The sequence below is a fragment of the Netta rufina genome (genome assembly GCF_964035555.1).
Source record: "Netta rufina genome assembly, chromosome: 2".
NCBI lineage: Eukaryota > Metazoa > Chordata > Aves > Anseriformes > Anatidae > Netta > Netta rufina.
Window position 1 is genome coordinate 154936558 of NC_140124.1, and position 14602 is coordinate 154951159.

At 41.4% G+C, this 14602-nt stretch overlaps 1 protein-coding gene across 11 annotated transcripts in view; it reads right to left on the bottom strand.

The window, feature by feature from the left end:
• The window catches only part of PTK2 (protein tyrosine kinase 2), a 191577-nt gene that overhangs the window by 11677 nt on the left and 165298 nt on the right, over positions 1-14602 (bottom strand). For all 11 annotated transcript variants that reach the window (XM_084282052.1, XM_084282050.1, XM_084282051.1 and 8 more), the window contains 4 exons: positions 9530-9641; positions 6591-6677; positions 5402-5539; positions 3899-4030 (listed from right to left, as the gene is read on the bottom strand). In XM_084282052.1, the coding sequence (XP_084138178.1) occupies positions 3899-4030; positions 5402-5539; positions 6591-6677; positions 9530-9641 (469 nt within the window). The remainder of the gene's footprint in view (positions 1-3898; positions 4031-5401; positions 5540-6590; positions 6678-9529; positions 9642-14602) is intronic.

Below are 14602 nucleotides of genomic sequence, written 5' to 3' on the forward strand. Positions count from 1 at the left end.
TTTGTGATCGTGGAGCTCTGCTTTTAGGGGTGGAGGCTGCTCATTCAGCTTCTACATGCTTTGCACTACGTAAGAGTAAAACCTTGATCAATCTTTGTGTATTTTCTTATTTTTTTTTTAGAGTGGAACTACCCAGATGGCTGAGAAGTGATAGGAAAATGCAGAATGAGAGCTTCGTGTACTTCTTGTGATACCTCCCTTGGGAATGAGGCAACCACCCAAACATCCCAGGATATAAACGAGTGAAAATCTCGTGGACTGCAGCACCTAAAGAAGTGTACAGCAAGATTCCTTGCCCTGAAGGATGAGCAGTGTCCCACCTGTTTGATGCAACGTGTTTGTGTGGCAGCTGCCTGCCATACACAACCAGCGTCTTCCGTGGCTGCCTGCGCCACGGGTGAAGTGCTGCAACGCTTCCTCTTTGCTTCGACTTCCTCAAAAACAACTCACAGATTTCTGTCTCCTTCCTAGGGGCACTTCTGCCAGGACAGCATGAAAAACTGCAGGTTTCATCCGTGTCCATTAAACACCTAGTGTGCAACGTCCCTGCTGTATCAGGGGATGGGATGGGGTCTAGTCCTGAAAATGACAACCCTCCCCACCTTCCCTATTCTCTTCTTACCTCCCAGTGAATAGATTTGCCTCAGTTCTTTACATCTCAGTTTTTACACAACAGATTTATTTGTATTCAGGAGCTTCCCATGAAGAGCGATGTTTGTTTTCTCTTTTTCCAGCAGGATCTCAGCATTTTGGATTCCGTTTAAGACTGCAGCTTGCAAACATTTCTGTCTCCTCTCAAGTACTGACTGGTTGTGTGTTCTCAAAGGACCAGTTTCAGACAAACTGCTTACACAGATAACATCCTCTCTGAAGACTGCTACATTTCCATTTCAATGCCGCTGCGATTTTGTTCTTCATCTGGGGTCTCTCTTCTAGCACACACGGCTCCAGCGCCGTTCGTACTTGTGCTAACATGCTTTGAGTTGGATTTTCTCTTTGTAGAAGCAGCAATAAATTTTGGGTCACGAGCGTGTTGCAGTTACTCTAGGGAAATAAAAACTGTACTAACAGAAACCCCAGCGAGGCTTTTTCTTCTCCGTGCAGTGTCTCACATTAAATGACTTGCACTTACCCCTCTGAGAGTCCAATTCTCAGTAGTAGAAGTGTGATACACCGTAGGAGTCTGAGGTCTGTGTAAATAGGGGCTGCTTTTGAAAGCAGTCAGTTTAAACTCAGTGCACTAGGCTGCAGTTACATAAGTTAAAAATTAAATTCTGGCTCTCCTCTCTCTATTGTTCTCGTTGCTCAAAGGGAAAAATATTCTTCTGAAACCTATAGCAGGGAAGGGAGGGCCACGCTTCAGCCAAACAACGTGACCGAAATCTAAAGGTCAGTTTTCCTGCAGAAAGCAGGAAAAGCAAGCGAGAGACATGACAACGATTTTGAGAGAGCAAGTTGCTCTCCTCCTTCAATCGCCTGGAGCACTGTCAGGGAAGTCCCTTCTCCTGAGAGAAAAAGGACATGGGACAAGGAAATATATATTTAGTGTTTATAATATATATATTTCTACACTGTATGTAGTTTAGACTCTCCTGTATAAACTCTGGATATTCTTCAGGAAAAGTGCAAGGCCTCTGGGAGTGCCTCCCCTCAGCATCTTTTCTACCATCCTGATTTTTCCAGGGCTAACCCTAGAAACACATGCTCCTTTTCCAGGAAATACCCACCTATAAAATGAAGCTTCCTTTGACATGTATCATGCTACGGGTTCAAACACACCCTGTGGCTATCGTGGTAGCTTGCTCAGCTTTTGACAGTGTGTAAATGTGTCATGGGTTTACGAATTCCAATTCCTCGTTTTGGCCATTTTTAAGTTCACGTTTACTTCCTCTCAATCTTTCTCTGCTTTTTGCCTTTTTAACTAAGATTTACATCAAAAATTACCAAATTCAGCTCTGGCAAACTGCAGAGCTGTAGAACTGCTCACAAGTTCCCTCTAAGCAGGATGTGGCAGCAGTGACGGTGTCTCTCCAGCAGTAAAGACTATTAGAGGTCAAAAGAAAAATCACTGAGTCCCTCCTCAGGCAGCAATCTGGGGCACGGTGAACATGCTGCTGGTCCTGAGGCTGACCCAAAGCAGAATACCAAGTGCTACGATTAATTATCACCTATCCTGCAGAACAGGAAGGTCCCACGTAACCTAGTGCCACCACCTGAAGTCACAAATGCCTCCTTCTCAGAGGCATGCCATTAAAAGGCATCCTCAGGAGCAAAAATATTAATCCCTCAAAAAGCTCTCGACAATGTTTTAAGCTTGAATTCACAATTTGACCTACTAAGCTTGCGAAAGTACCAAGCAATTGGAGCCGCTCGAGACTGGAAAAGCTAATGCCTAAATTAGGCAAGAAATTTTCCTTTCCCCTCCCTCTTTTCAAGCTCGTAATTAATTGGACAAAGCAATCTGGGTGCAGTGGTTTCTCTGCTATCATCCAATGGCAAGATGCAAATTCCCACATGTACGTGCAGAGAAGTAAGTCAAAAGCAAGCTGTTAACCAAAAGCAACGTCTTAACTCTAGCACAATTTGGGTGGTGGCTAGAACATGAAATGGGCATGTGGGCATCACCAGTAGCTCTCAACAGCAAGTAGAGATTTACACCCTTTCTTATCAATGGTTCTGAACACTGCATCTACCTAAAACCCTGACAGAGTAAGGTTATTCAGCTGGCCAGGAGCTAGGTCTCAGTAACGCTGCCTACACACAAGATCTGCTCTGCGTTCCCTCCCACTGGCTTCCTGTAGAATAAAGCACAAATGCTTATTCGCAAGGAACTCAATGTACTGGCTTCGATATCCCTAAAAGACATTTTTTCAAGCTCTGTGGGACAACCACTGCCAGCGAACTTTGATGTCCAAGCTACAAATAATCCATCTGTACAGCAAAGGCTTCCCTGGAGGTCTGCTCTGGACAGTGCAGAAAACTCTTAGAGAAACTGTCTCCTGTCATCATCATCTTTAAATACACAGCAAGCTTATTTAAACTTACCTCCCCTAACAAACCTAGCGCACCTGCACTTATACAAACATGTTTTGTACCTACATACACAGCTTCCAAAACAAAGGGTTCCTTGAAATACACTTATGACCAAACATAGGACTGGTATTTGTCACAATCCATATCACACCACTGCAATTTATTCACCTGTCAAGTGAGGCTCCCCAGCACGAGCCTATTCTGGGTAAAATGCTACCAGCATCTTCTGCTGCATCTGTAGCCAACAGTCTTGAATTTTAACACTGAACTTGAATTTTTATAATAAAGAAGTCAGAATTGAACTCAGAAATGAGTGGCTCTGACAACAAGAAAACTGGAACTGCAGAGAAACAGCGACAGTAGATGCCATTACCAAAGTATTTCTTCTTCTTTTTCCTGGTGATGCTCAGAGCTTTTCCCCCCACCTCACAGAGCTCTCTTTTTAAATTATTTTTTTTCCACTGATGTGTCTCGTTATTCCTTCGGCGCAAGACTGCTTGCAAGTCTTACTGCAGTCAGGGTTGCTAGATGGCTGAAGGTTATCCCTTTTTTAGGGGCAGGGCGTGCACAGATCTATATCCTTAAGAATAAACAGGCAATCTGCAGATGGCCACAGAACCCACAACTTTTCACACATGAATACTTGACTGAATCAAGTGAGACTCACTAAAAAAAACAACAGCTGTTTGAGGCACCTGTAGCAGAGGTCACACTTCCTAGCTGAACACTTCAATTAAGAATTTCTTCCAAACCTGCATTTTGGAGCTGACTCCTGTGTTCATTAGTATTCTCATTTCACAGAAGTGATCAGTTTTAGCAAGCTGCAACAAAAAGAGTTAAGAAGCACCACAAAACAAAATTTTACCAGGAATCGTTCCTCCTTTTCAAGCCAGCGTTGATCTTCTTCCATCTCTTGTTGTTGTCGTATCAACCTCTCCTCCATGAGATGTGTGGGTAGAACCTGCCCCATTCCTCGTATGTCCAAAGTGCCTGAATCCTACAAAACAGAGGTAGGTTTATGCAATCTCAAAACCACTGATAATTTGTGAAAACAGCTGCAAGAACTTACTGAGCTTATAAAAGAGTGGATTTTTAAAAGCCCCAGTGCACAATAGCAATCAAGCAGAGTTCCTTGATCTGCTTATAAACTGAAGCAGGTCATCAGAAGAATCTCTTTCCAACTGCAAACATTTTATTTGCCTTGCTCCTAATCACTGGAACCCAAAAGATTTGAAAAATCCTGTTTTATTTTTCAATAATGTTGTCACTTCATATGTTGCACTTCAAGTTGGACAACAATAACAGTTATCAATTTCCTTTTCTCATGCAATAATGCAACTATCCAGTTGTTAAAGCTGCAGGATACGTATTTTACCCAAACCAAATACCCTTTTCTGTTTCAGCTGACGGGTAAATCATGTCACGAAAACACTTTTAATGAATTTTTGAACAGGTTTTTGTGTGTGCCTTGAGCCTCAATATGCGATATCTCAACTACATACAGCAGGAATAACAACAGCATGGCAGCAAGCTGTAATGGCAGAAAATACGACCAAATCTACCAAGAGTTACCTGAGGCAAACTGAAGGCTCGCACACCTATCTGCTCTACTGTATTTTGGGTGTAAACCTCAGCTCTCACTTAAAGATCTACCAGAGGCACAAAGAACAGAACACTGCTTAGAGAGTGCAAATGGATTTAAGACAGAAACTGCAAAAAGTGAATCTTTGTGGAAGGATAAAATGGAATGAAAAACGTATAAAATATTGGAGGAGAATGGAATAAAATAGCAGAAGGTTAGAGGGGGGAATAATTTCATATTCCTTGCAGCTATACGCAATTGTGAGAGGCTGAAAAGCGTCTACCAAGAATATAACTCAAGAACAGTTTTGCAGACCATTTCATTTTCTGTGCCTGATAAATTACAGAGAATCTTTCAGTACAATTTCTATACTGGATATCTTCCATGAGAGGTGTTTTTAAATAGGTAACGATATAACAAATTTTAATATGAATTTTTCCTCCTCTCTTAACACCACTAAGTTTCAGTAAAGCCTTCTTCTAACAAACTCAGGATACCTATAATCACTCGTTTAGTCTCAATGTCTTAGTTAAGATGCTAAGTAGCAGTCACTTCATCAAGAATTTGTGTAAAGAGTACAAGCACTATGTCCAACCTCACATAAGAGGATTTGGTTCAAAAAAACCTGAATTCAGTCATGACTCCAATCCAACTCCAAGAAGGCAACTTAAAAAACACCCAAGAAACATACTCAATTTTCCTACAATAATCTCCAGAGGTATCTGAAGAATAAAAAAGTGTCTTTACTGTACAGAGAGCAACAACAGGTGTGTGAGTTCACGCTACCTCCATGTTTGGTTGCCACACTGATATTTCCTGAGGTCGATGGTTCCAGGAATCTGTTTGATCCAAGAGAGAAGCCTGCCCTGGATAGATGCTGCCTGCCATGGCTGGTATCCCGTGAGAACCAGGGTAGCCAGATACCTTTAGGGAAAACGCAAAAGGTGTTATATTAGCAAACTTACTTCCCCATATTTAATAGATTTTATTTTTTTTTCTCAAGGGAGCAAACATGAGAGTGCAGAAGTGACTCAATTCCAGTAGTCACTGCAAGGGAGGAGGAGAAGAAACAACAGCAGAAGAAGGAAGCCAAGCCACGATATGATAAAAACTCTTTCTCTAAGACTTGTACTATGTCAGGAAGCCTACCCAAACAGCAGCATTAGAAAATATGTTTCATCCTCTGTAGTCACAAAGATCAAAGTCCTCTGATGAACAAAACCAACCGTATCGATACATTTATAAGACCTACACACGCAGAACTCATGTTCAAGTTAATAGGAGCCATGCACACATCGCCCTGTGGAGCCATACAAACATGTACCCCCCGTGCATATGACAAGCTTAAGCCTGGAGTGACTGCATGTAATTACTGTGCCTAACTGCACAGCCTGAGAACTTCCCCACAGAAAAATCAAAGTAGTTTTAATAAGCCTGAAGCATTCCAATAAAAACAAGGAAAACCTCCCCCCCCTCCACGGGAAAAAGGACCTCGACTGAGTCTGTTGTATGTGGATGTTGATTTGAACAAGCCCAAGAATACCCAAAGGAGGCTATCAGCTAGCAGAAAATAAAAAAATCCAGAGAACCATCAGGGAGTAGAGTATCAAGAAACCCAAGGAAAGCGTGGCAGCTAATCCCTGCAATTTACAACACAAGTAATTTCATAGCTTGGAAAAATGCTAACATGGATATTATATTCCTTCAGTAAATATGAAAATGTCTAATGCATTTCACTTTAGTTTTTAGGAATTTGAGCACTACATCACATTTGAAAGTATCTGCCATCTGGAGTAACCCTACCAGGTCCAGTTCAGGGTTTGTTCTTATGTAAAACAAACCAAAAAAAACCAAACATGTTTAACACAACTCTATGAAACTAAACTGTGTAAGAAGTGAATCAATCCCACCAGCTGCAACTGAGTTTTAGACTCCACGTTTGAAAGAAAACACGCGGAGTATTTAAATTTAATACCTGGTAGTGATTTGGCTGTACCATATGCTGTGGACTCGGATAAAACCCTTCACTGGATCTTGGGCTGGGGTAACCAGGCCTGCTGGGCTGTAAGTATAAAGGAAAAGAGTCTTTTAAAGGAGTCTTTAGACAGAAGAGAGTCTTTAAACAGAAAACTAAACACACCAAATTCCTCTTTGCTGAAACAAACATTTACAGGAGGCACATCACAAAAACAAGCTCAAAAAAAAAATCCCTGAAATAAACATTCAAAGTTATTTACACTTCAAACAAACAAACAAACATACATATAAAATTAAGTTTTCCTCCACTTTTTTGTCTGGAAACAAAAGAAACTGAATTATTTGCTAGGTATTTCATTAAATAACATTCACTCTGTACATTTTTGGGGCTATGTTTGCACCACAAGGCCTTCCCTCTGCTGGTTAAGTCCAGACAGAATATCACAGAAAAGCTTAATGCTTAAATCATGTTTCCAGGTGCAAATAGCGTAGTTTCCAAGTTTATAATCTGCATTACGTAAAGTTTTGCCGTTAATTTGTTGTTCTGTGACTGTTCCCAGCAGTTCCCAGCAAAATTCTTTTGCTTCAGTGAGAACAAAAATCAAGTTTTGTTTAGCATGAATATTTATATGCGTTATTCTGAGGACTGATGTTAGTTCTGATTATTAACCCCCACGTTTCAGTCATATTCTGAACCCCATGTCCTTCATTATACATGCTATAGGTTGCAACCGATTCCCAGCCAAGAAAAAAACAGAAATATTTCCTATTAGAAAGGAGCTAAAGAAGAGTTATCGGATTATTTATCTGAGTATCGTGCTTTACCCCTTCAGGAAAAACACAATACTTTGTGCATATAAACAAAAAGGAGGTATAATTACAGAAAAACAGGAGAAAAGGCACCAGAAATTTGGAAAGCCCAGTTCAAAAAGCCTGTTTTCCTGCACACACTGAACAGATCTCCCTTGTGCCAGAGCAGGCACAGGAACTTCACACTAGTGGACGAAGCAATGCTGGAAAAAGTTTCTCAGAAGTGTACTTTTATCTTCCAAGAAGCAGTATTCCGTTATTTGTACTTGATGTTAACCTCTGAAGGTACATTTGCCTCTTTTCCTGAGAAACAGTGCTGCTGGGTGTTTCAGAAGGAAAAAAAAAATCAACCAAAGAGAAAAAACAAAACCCAAACCCAACCTCATCGTTTTGCACATGGGCTCCTGGTGTCCCTCTGGCAGTTAAAAGCTACTTTCACAGTTCTTTGGAACTACAGAATTTTATCACCACTGCATGAAAAATGTTGTTATCACTCAGCACTTGTTATTTTTGGTTTCTAACTAATCACCGCAATCCAAGTAATTTCATAGTACAGATTGTGATAGCTGTGAATTGTCTGAGAATGTGCAGGAATTTAAGGCTGTAAGTAAAAGGGAGTTTAAGTCCTGTGAAGAATTCAAACTTTTTAAATGAAGTGTTATAAGAAAAAAAGTCAATTATTACCATTAAAAATTTACATAGTAAGTTGAGATGCTTGAAATTCCTTATCTACAAAATTCAGCTTGTTCAAATGTCATTAGCATGACATTTTAGAAAAACCACATTTTACAAAATCACAATGTAAAGAAAAACTAAGCAACGCTTGCATTGCATACACAGTGAGAGTACCTCAAAGAGTTAAAATACCAAGACCCCTCCCAAAAAAAAAGGTATGCAGTGGTAGGAGCATTAATTTCAATCCTAACACCTTTTTTCAGGTGTTTTCATTTATGTGTCACACCCTCAGCTCTGATGATGATCACTTCTGCTATGGTGTAGCTCATTCATTACATTAATTAAAGGTATTTTTAAGCCCTAAAGAGTACATTCTTAAACAATTTTGCAATAATTAAGTAGCATATTGTTCCAATTCACGCAGTTTATCTGCTTCTGTAATTCAGGATGCTGTCTGTTTACATATACACGAAATCATATAATCTCAGGTGCCTAGACAGGTTGATGGATTCTTTGCCATTCTCAACTCTGAAATGAAAGCAGCAGCTTCAGTGTCCGTATTTCTTGGTTGCCATAAAGCAACCAAAATGAAAAACAAAGCTAGGAAATCTATCAGGCAACAAGCCAGATGTGTGGAAACCAAACAAAAATAAGTTGCCTTCCTATGGCCGTTGGGGCAGCAGAAGGGGCCCTGCTACTACTACTAAAATCCCTATCAGCACCAGAGTTTGAGTAGAGGGCTACAGGAATTCATCACAGACTGATTAGGATGCAGATATTATTCCGCATCATAGCAGTGACTGCACAAAATTAAATCCTCCGAAGTATGGACCCGATCCTTCAAACTACAAAATATATCTTAGGAAAAGCACGCAAGTTATGGAGAGAAGAGTGTGCTCAGCAACTGGAGAGGTTACACTACCCCAACTGGAGAGCTTAGGGACATCCAAACAGGGCAGACATGCAATTAAACAAAATTAAGTGTAAACTAAAACACATCTTGTCCTTGGGAAGTAAAACCGTTGTCCAGAATAAGAAAATTACAATTAATTAATTTATACTCCGTCGCTGATGTTTTATAAATAAACTTGACGAATGTCTGAGATCTCACCAGCTAACGTTTCATAGTAGTGCTAGAAGAAAGAAGAAAGAAAGAAAAAGCCAGGAAACATTTTTGTGGCAACTATGGGAGTCTCTTGCAAGTTAAACAAACAAGAAACAGAAAATTGTCAGTGCAAAATTACAGCACAGATCAGTTCTAATAACAGCCTAGGCAGAGCTGGGTCATTTCAGGCAAGCATTAGCAGATGATGACAGAATTGGGCAGAACGCCGTTCTCAACCAACCCATCAAACCCGGCTTTGAAGAATAATCATCATTTCAATTCCATTTCTTTATTATTATTATTACTTTTAGAAACACTCGTGCTTTGTGTTCTGATATCTTAGCTACCTTGGGAGGAGCCTCATCCGATCCTCCTGAGTCCCAGGACACCGTGACTTGTCGCCTGGATTCCATTCTCATTCGTTCTTCTTGCTGCAGCTTCTCTTCCTCCAGTATTGTACTAAGAAAAAACACATCGGAGGTAAGTAAAACTCCAGCTCCACGTCTAACAAACCTCGGAGCTCCCACATCTCTCAAGCCAATGAATATTACACGAAAAGAGTGAGCGAGAACTTTTGAGACCAAGTTCTTTTCTGTATATTGCTTCTGGAAACCAGGTTTCTGAAGAAATGCATCTGTAGGGTTGTCAGGGTGCTTTCAACAACCAAAGCAGCACCGGGTTTTCAGAAAGCTGTGGTTGATCTTGTACAAAAAAAGTTTTTTGCATGTTAACAGTTCTTTTGATGTGTAATTACACAGAGAAATCCTCAAAGACAACAAACCAAGCACTTACTTGCATGAAAGCTTATTTTTCACATGAAAATACCCCGATTGCTGCAAAGGATCAAAACAAACTGAAAATAACGTCCTTTATGGAAGCTCAACCGAGCTTCAAATCACTGGGATTTTCCCCTCTGTTAAACAAAGCAGTCAAAAAAAAAAAAAAACCAACATCTCAAATACCATGCTTTCCTCTTACATTTCAGCCTAACCAGGAACACATTCAGCAAAGCAATTCGGCGAGACAGAAACATCTGACAGCATTCACTCCGCTTTTACAAGGCTCAGGTCAGGAGGGTACATTTTCAAACAAAGCACAAGACAGTAGTAAAACCGAGTTTGCTACTTACCACTGCTCTGACTATTAAAAAGCCCGTTTGAAGTTCAACGTGATACTGCTGCCCCCACAGCAGCCTCCTCCCAGTTCTGCTATGTGGATTATTAATGTTGGATATTTGCCATTTCAGAACTGCTCAGAAGGAAGCTTTGGACGAGGGAGCTGCACGCTGCACGGGATAGTCTCAAGATCTGAGCAGGGCAGATTATTGACACGTTGATCTCCCCAGAGTAAAGATAATCCCGAGAAGGAGCTACCCCAGCTCCTTGAGCACTCCAGTTTCTAGAAACAAAGCTCGGTTCTGAGTTTATAATCTCCTGCTCAGACGACTAAATAACCACCCAGAATTACTCATGCAAGGGATGAGATCAACTCCAGCAATCTATTCTCATCTTGGAACTTCGCTGCTTGTTTCAAGAATAAATTCCTGCTTGGTCGGAGGCTAGAGCTTCGCCTTTCCTCCCTCAGCCAAAAAAATTCATGCCACTTCTTAAAAGCAGGGAAGTCAGCTCATCTCAACTGCAGCCTACCCGAGTTTCTGAGTATTGCAGCAATCTCAATCCATCACTGCCGAAGGAACACAAGAATGTGGAACAAAAACAAAATCAGACCAAGTTATTTGCAGCAGTCATTCTGATAGAGCTATTGCAGACAAACAGCTACAGCCCCACACAGGCGACTAAAAAGAAAATCCTTCTGCTTTACCACCTCTCTCTTCCTACAGAGGAAGGAAAAAGAGTATTTCTTACTATAACTCACAAAGAATTAGCAAAAATGCCCCGTTTTAAGGCTCGGTCAGGCTTTGGATATTCAGCACGAGTTTTTATGTATCGTGAGAAATCAGTCGGGACGCATCTGGAGCCACGAACCACGATTACAATCTTTGAAGAAATACCTCAAAACTTAACCAAAAAATGCCAACAAAACAAAAAACCACCTACATGTATGAATAAAATGTGCATTTTTATTTTTTTTTTTTCGTTGATATGGCAGTTGCTCTAATGCGAGCACAAGGAATGGAACAAAAGTCAGCTAAAAGCAGCTGACTAAATTTAGAGATGGCTTATTGACAATTTGGGGCCACGGGTATAATTTGTCACAGCCCAGTCCTGTTTTTCCATAAAAAGGAATGAAACACTGCTACCTATCTGCCTTGCTGTCAAAGCCATTTTATCTGTGGCGTCCCGGTATTTAATACCGTACCATTAACCTCAATCGTGTCACTGGGAATGACAAATTCCGACTGAAATGATTTGTTTTTCATAACACAGGCTCAGCTTTTTGCCTTACGGCTCTAATTCATCCTGCTATTCCTTCGCCTGTGTCATCACGAGGACCTTTCCCTCCCAGCCCGGCGAGTAGCCTGGTCAACGGCTGATGAGCTGCAGCAGAATTTGTACCGGATGCCCTTGACTGCTACATACAAGAAGAGAATATAAAATAGAAATGCCTCGGAGAAGCATCACTCGAAAAAAAACACAAGGAATATAAATGACTCACAGAAACGTCTTTGTTTTTACAAAGGGAAGACCGATCCATAGACGGAGCACAAATGTGCCAAGAGATATTTTTGACCTCTTCTCGGTGCAGCTGCTCGAGGACTCTCAACGGTTTATTAGAAATTGCAGAGGTCAGGGAAGTCACATCTAGGCATATTTTCCCAAACGGCACGTATTTTTAGCAGCAGAGAGGCATTTCTACTCGTACGACTTCCCTAGCAAACCTCGAGGTAGAACAAACAAACCTAAGCTGTCTTCTTGGCTAGGTCTGATGAAAAACGTCTACTATTGAAGTTTGTGTAGTTGATAAACTTACTTCATTTTCAAAGAACCTTTTCACTCAATTTTGCCCGTGGCATTGAAAAGGAAACATTTACTGGGAGGTTCAAAGCAGGAATATCTGAAATATTGAAATGCAGCCTTACGTTTTGGAAGACAAAGCAATGCCAGTGTTTGCTCGTATGTGGTGTGGGAACCTAGAGGAAGTGCTGACCCTTCAACAAGCAGCTTCTTTTTTCTTGTCTGGCCAACAAAAACACATGGTTGCATGGAGATGAACACATTTTCCCCATACAGCCCTAATTTAAGAGCACTTTTGCTGGACTTTATTCCTAATAGTCACAGTCAATGACCAAAAAGCCAACGAAGTGTTGCAACCTCCATCATATATATCAAGTATGTGCCACAATTTTTTTGCCAGACGCCATCAAACGACGTGACTTAAACTGCCTTCATTCTTATCAGTTTTGGGCCTTTTATTTATAAGCAACATTTCAAGAGCTGCAGCAAACACAGCCACAAGAAGGCTCAAGTCCCATTTCCATCAGTTAACTATCTCATTGCTGTCATAAAACCAAACTTTAGGGGGATGAATCAGTCATTATTTTATTTTTTATATATTTTTTAGAGTTGAATCTGTATTTAACACATGACCTGCAGCCCAGGGATCATCTGGGATCATCTACTCCGGTAAAGCCTGTGCTTCTTCATCAGCAACCAACAGAGGGCCCAATCTTGTCACAGCAATGATAAAACTGCTCCTGATTTTGCTATTTCTATTAGAGAGGAATGGCTGGCAACAGGTACTTGATACAAAATTAATTCAATGATGCACTCAAAATGTCATGGCATGATATTAATTTAAAAAGCTGAAAAGGAAAATCCAGTTTAACACGGAATACTAAAAGGAGTTTTAACAGGATTATTGCCAAGGGATGTGCAGGGCACCACGACTCACAAGCACAAGCCTGGGAGCAGACCTGAAAGAAAACCTGGGAGTGTACTAGGGCTACCTTACCAACACAAGCCTGTAGCATGTTGAACACAGCAAAGAATAATTTAAATTTAATAATACATGTATGTCTGAGGTGGTGCGTGTAATTGGTTACGGTGCTGTAGGTAGGCAGAACTCATTCTGAATAGCAACACTGTAAGAGTAATAGTGCACGATTTGGGTCTGTTAAATGCTGAAATGGACCTAGGAAGGAAGGATGCGATGACTAACTCATCCTTTACCCACTCTGGACAAACCAAATACCACAAAATTTCCGGCCTTATTTCCCTCCTAATAACACTATACAAATTCTACAGCAATCAGCATCTTTGCGTGGCACAAGCAGCTGCAAGTAACGTTTGTGCAACGCAGATGTCACGACAGAACGGGTAAGGCATCAACTAAACCGAGAACAGCTGAAATATTTGTGCTCCCATCAGTACTCCTTCAGATGCAGAAAAGCAGTTTTTTCCCAAAGCCACGGTCTTTGTCGTTAAAAAGGGAGGAATGCTGCAGTGTTGTATCGTTGGCCTTAGGCAAACAAAGTCTGCTCTCAGCTTGAAAAAACTACCCTGGATCCTATCCAGCACGAGCAGCAGCCACACCACACAGAGAAGGCCACCAGGGAAATGGCTTGTTTTTGCAAGTTCATGGGAATTGGAGTTTTGAAACACAATCCTTCGTCGTTGCCTGAGATTGCCTCGCCATGCGGGATTTGGCAACCTTTCTGACAAGGGGCTGACTCTGCGAGCAGCGTGGAGAAGCCCTGAGGACGACTGTGCTGCCTGATGTCCAGCAGGGAAAGGTCACCGTTTTGGAGGGGCAGAAAACTCTTCGCTTTGGTGAGAACAAAAACTGCATGTTAGGGTTGCTGCGGCCCCAGGAGAGAGCTTGTTCTCTGAATGCTGCTTCAAGTCTCCTAGCATGACAAGAGGAGGGTAAAAAATTAGAAAATCCCCCCTTGGTGCATTTTTCATCCAGAATCAGAGAACCACTGAGGTTGGAAGGGACTCCCAGAGGTCTCCAGTCCAACCTCCCAGTAAAGCTGATGCACAGCGAGGTCAGGTCGCTCAGAGCTTTTTCCAGGCAGGGTCTGAAAGTCTCCCAGCGACCAGCTTCAGTGCTTATTCATGCACTCTGGGAAACATTTTTCCTGGTAAATGATCAGAACTTGCCTTGCTGCAGATTTTGACTGTTGTTTCTCACCCTTTGCCTGAGCGTTTCTGATGAGAGCCAGGTTCTGATGAGAGCCAGGTTCTTGGGCATTGGTCCACCCTGTTTATTTGGTGATACCTTTTCCTCTCTTTCCTCTTCTGACTCATGCTGTTAGAGCCATTCTTGCCTTTGCTCTGTTTCTCTGAGTACAGTCTTTATTTTCTTCCAGAGGAAGAAAAAAATAAAGAATTGCCACTTTCCACCTAGTATCCAAACCACATTGCCAAGTCCTACCTTCTCCTTGTAATCCCTACCCAGGCCTACCACTCCTTCCTGTGCACTGATAATATGGTAAAGTCCTTGTGAGAAGGGTATGT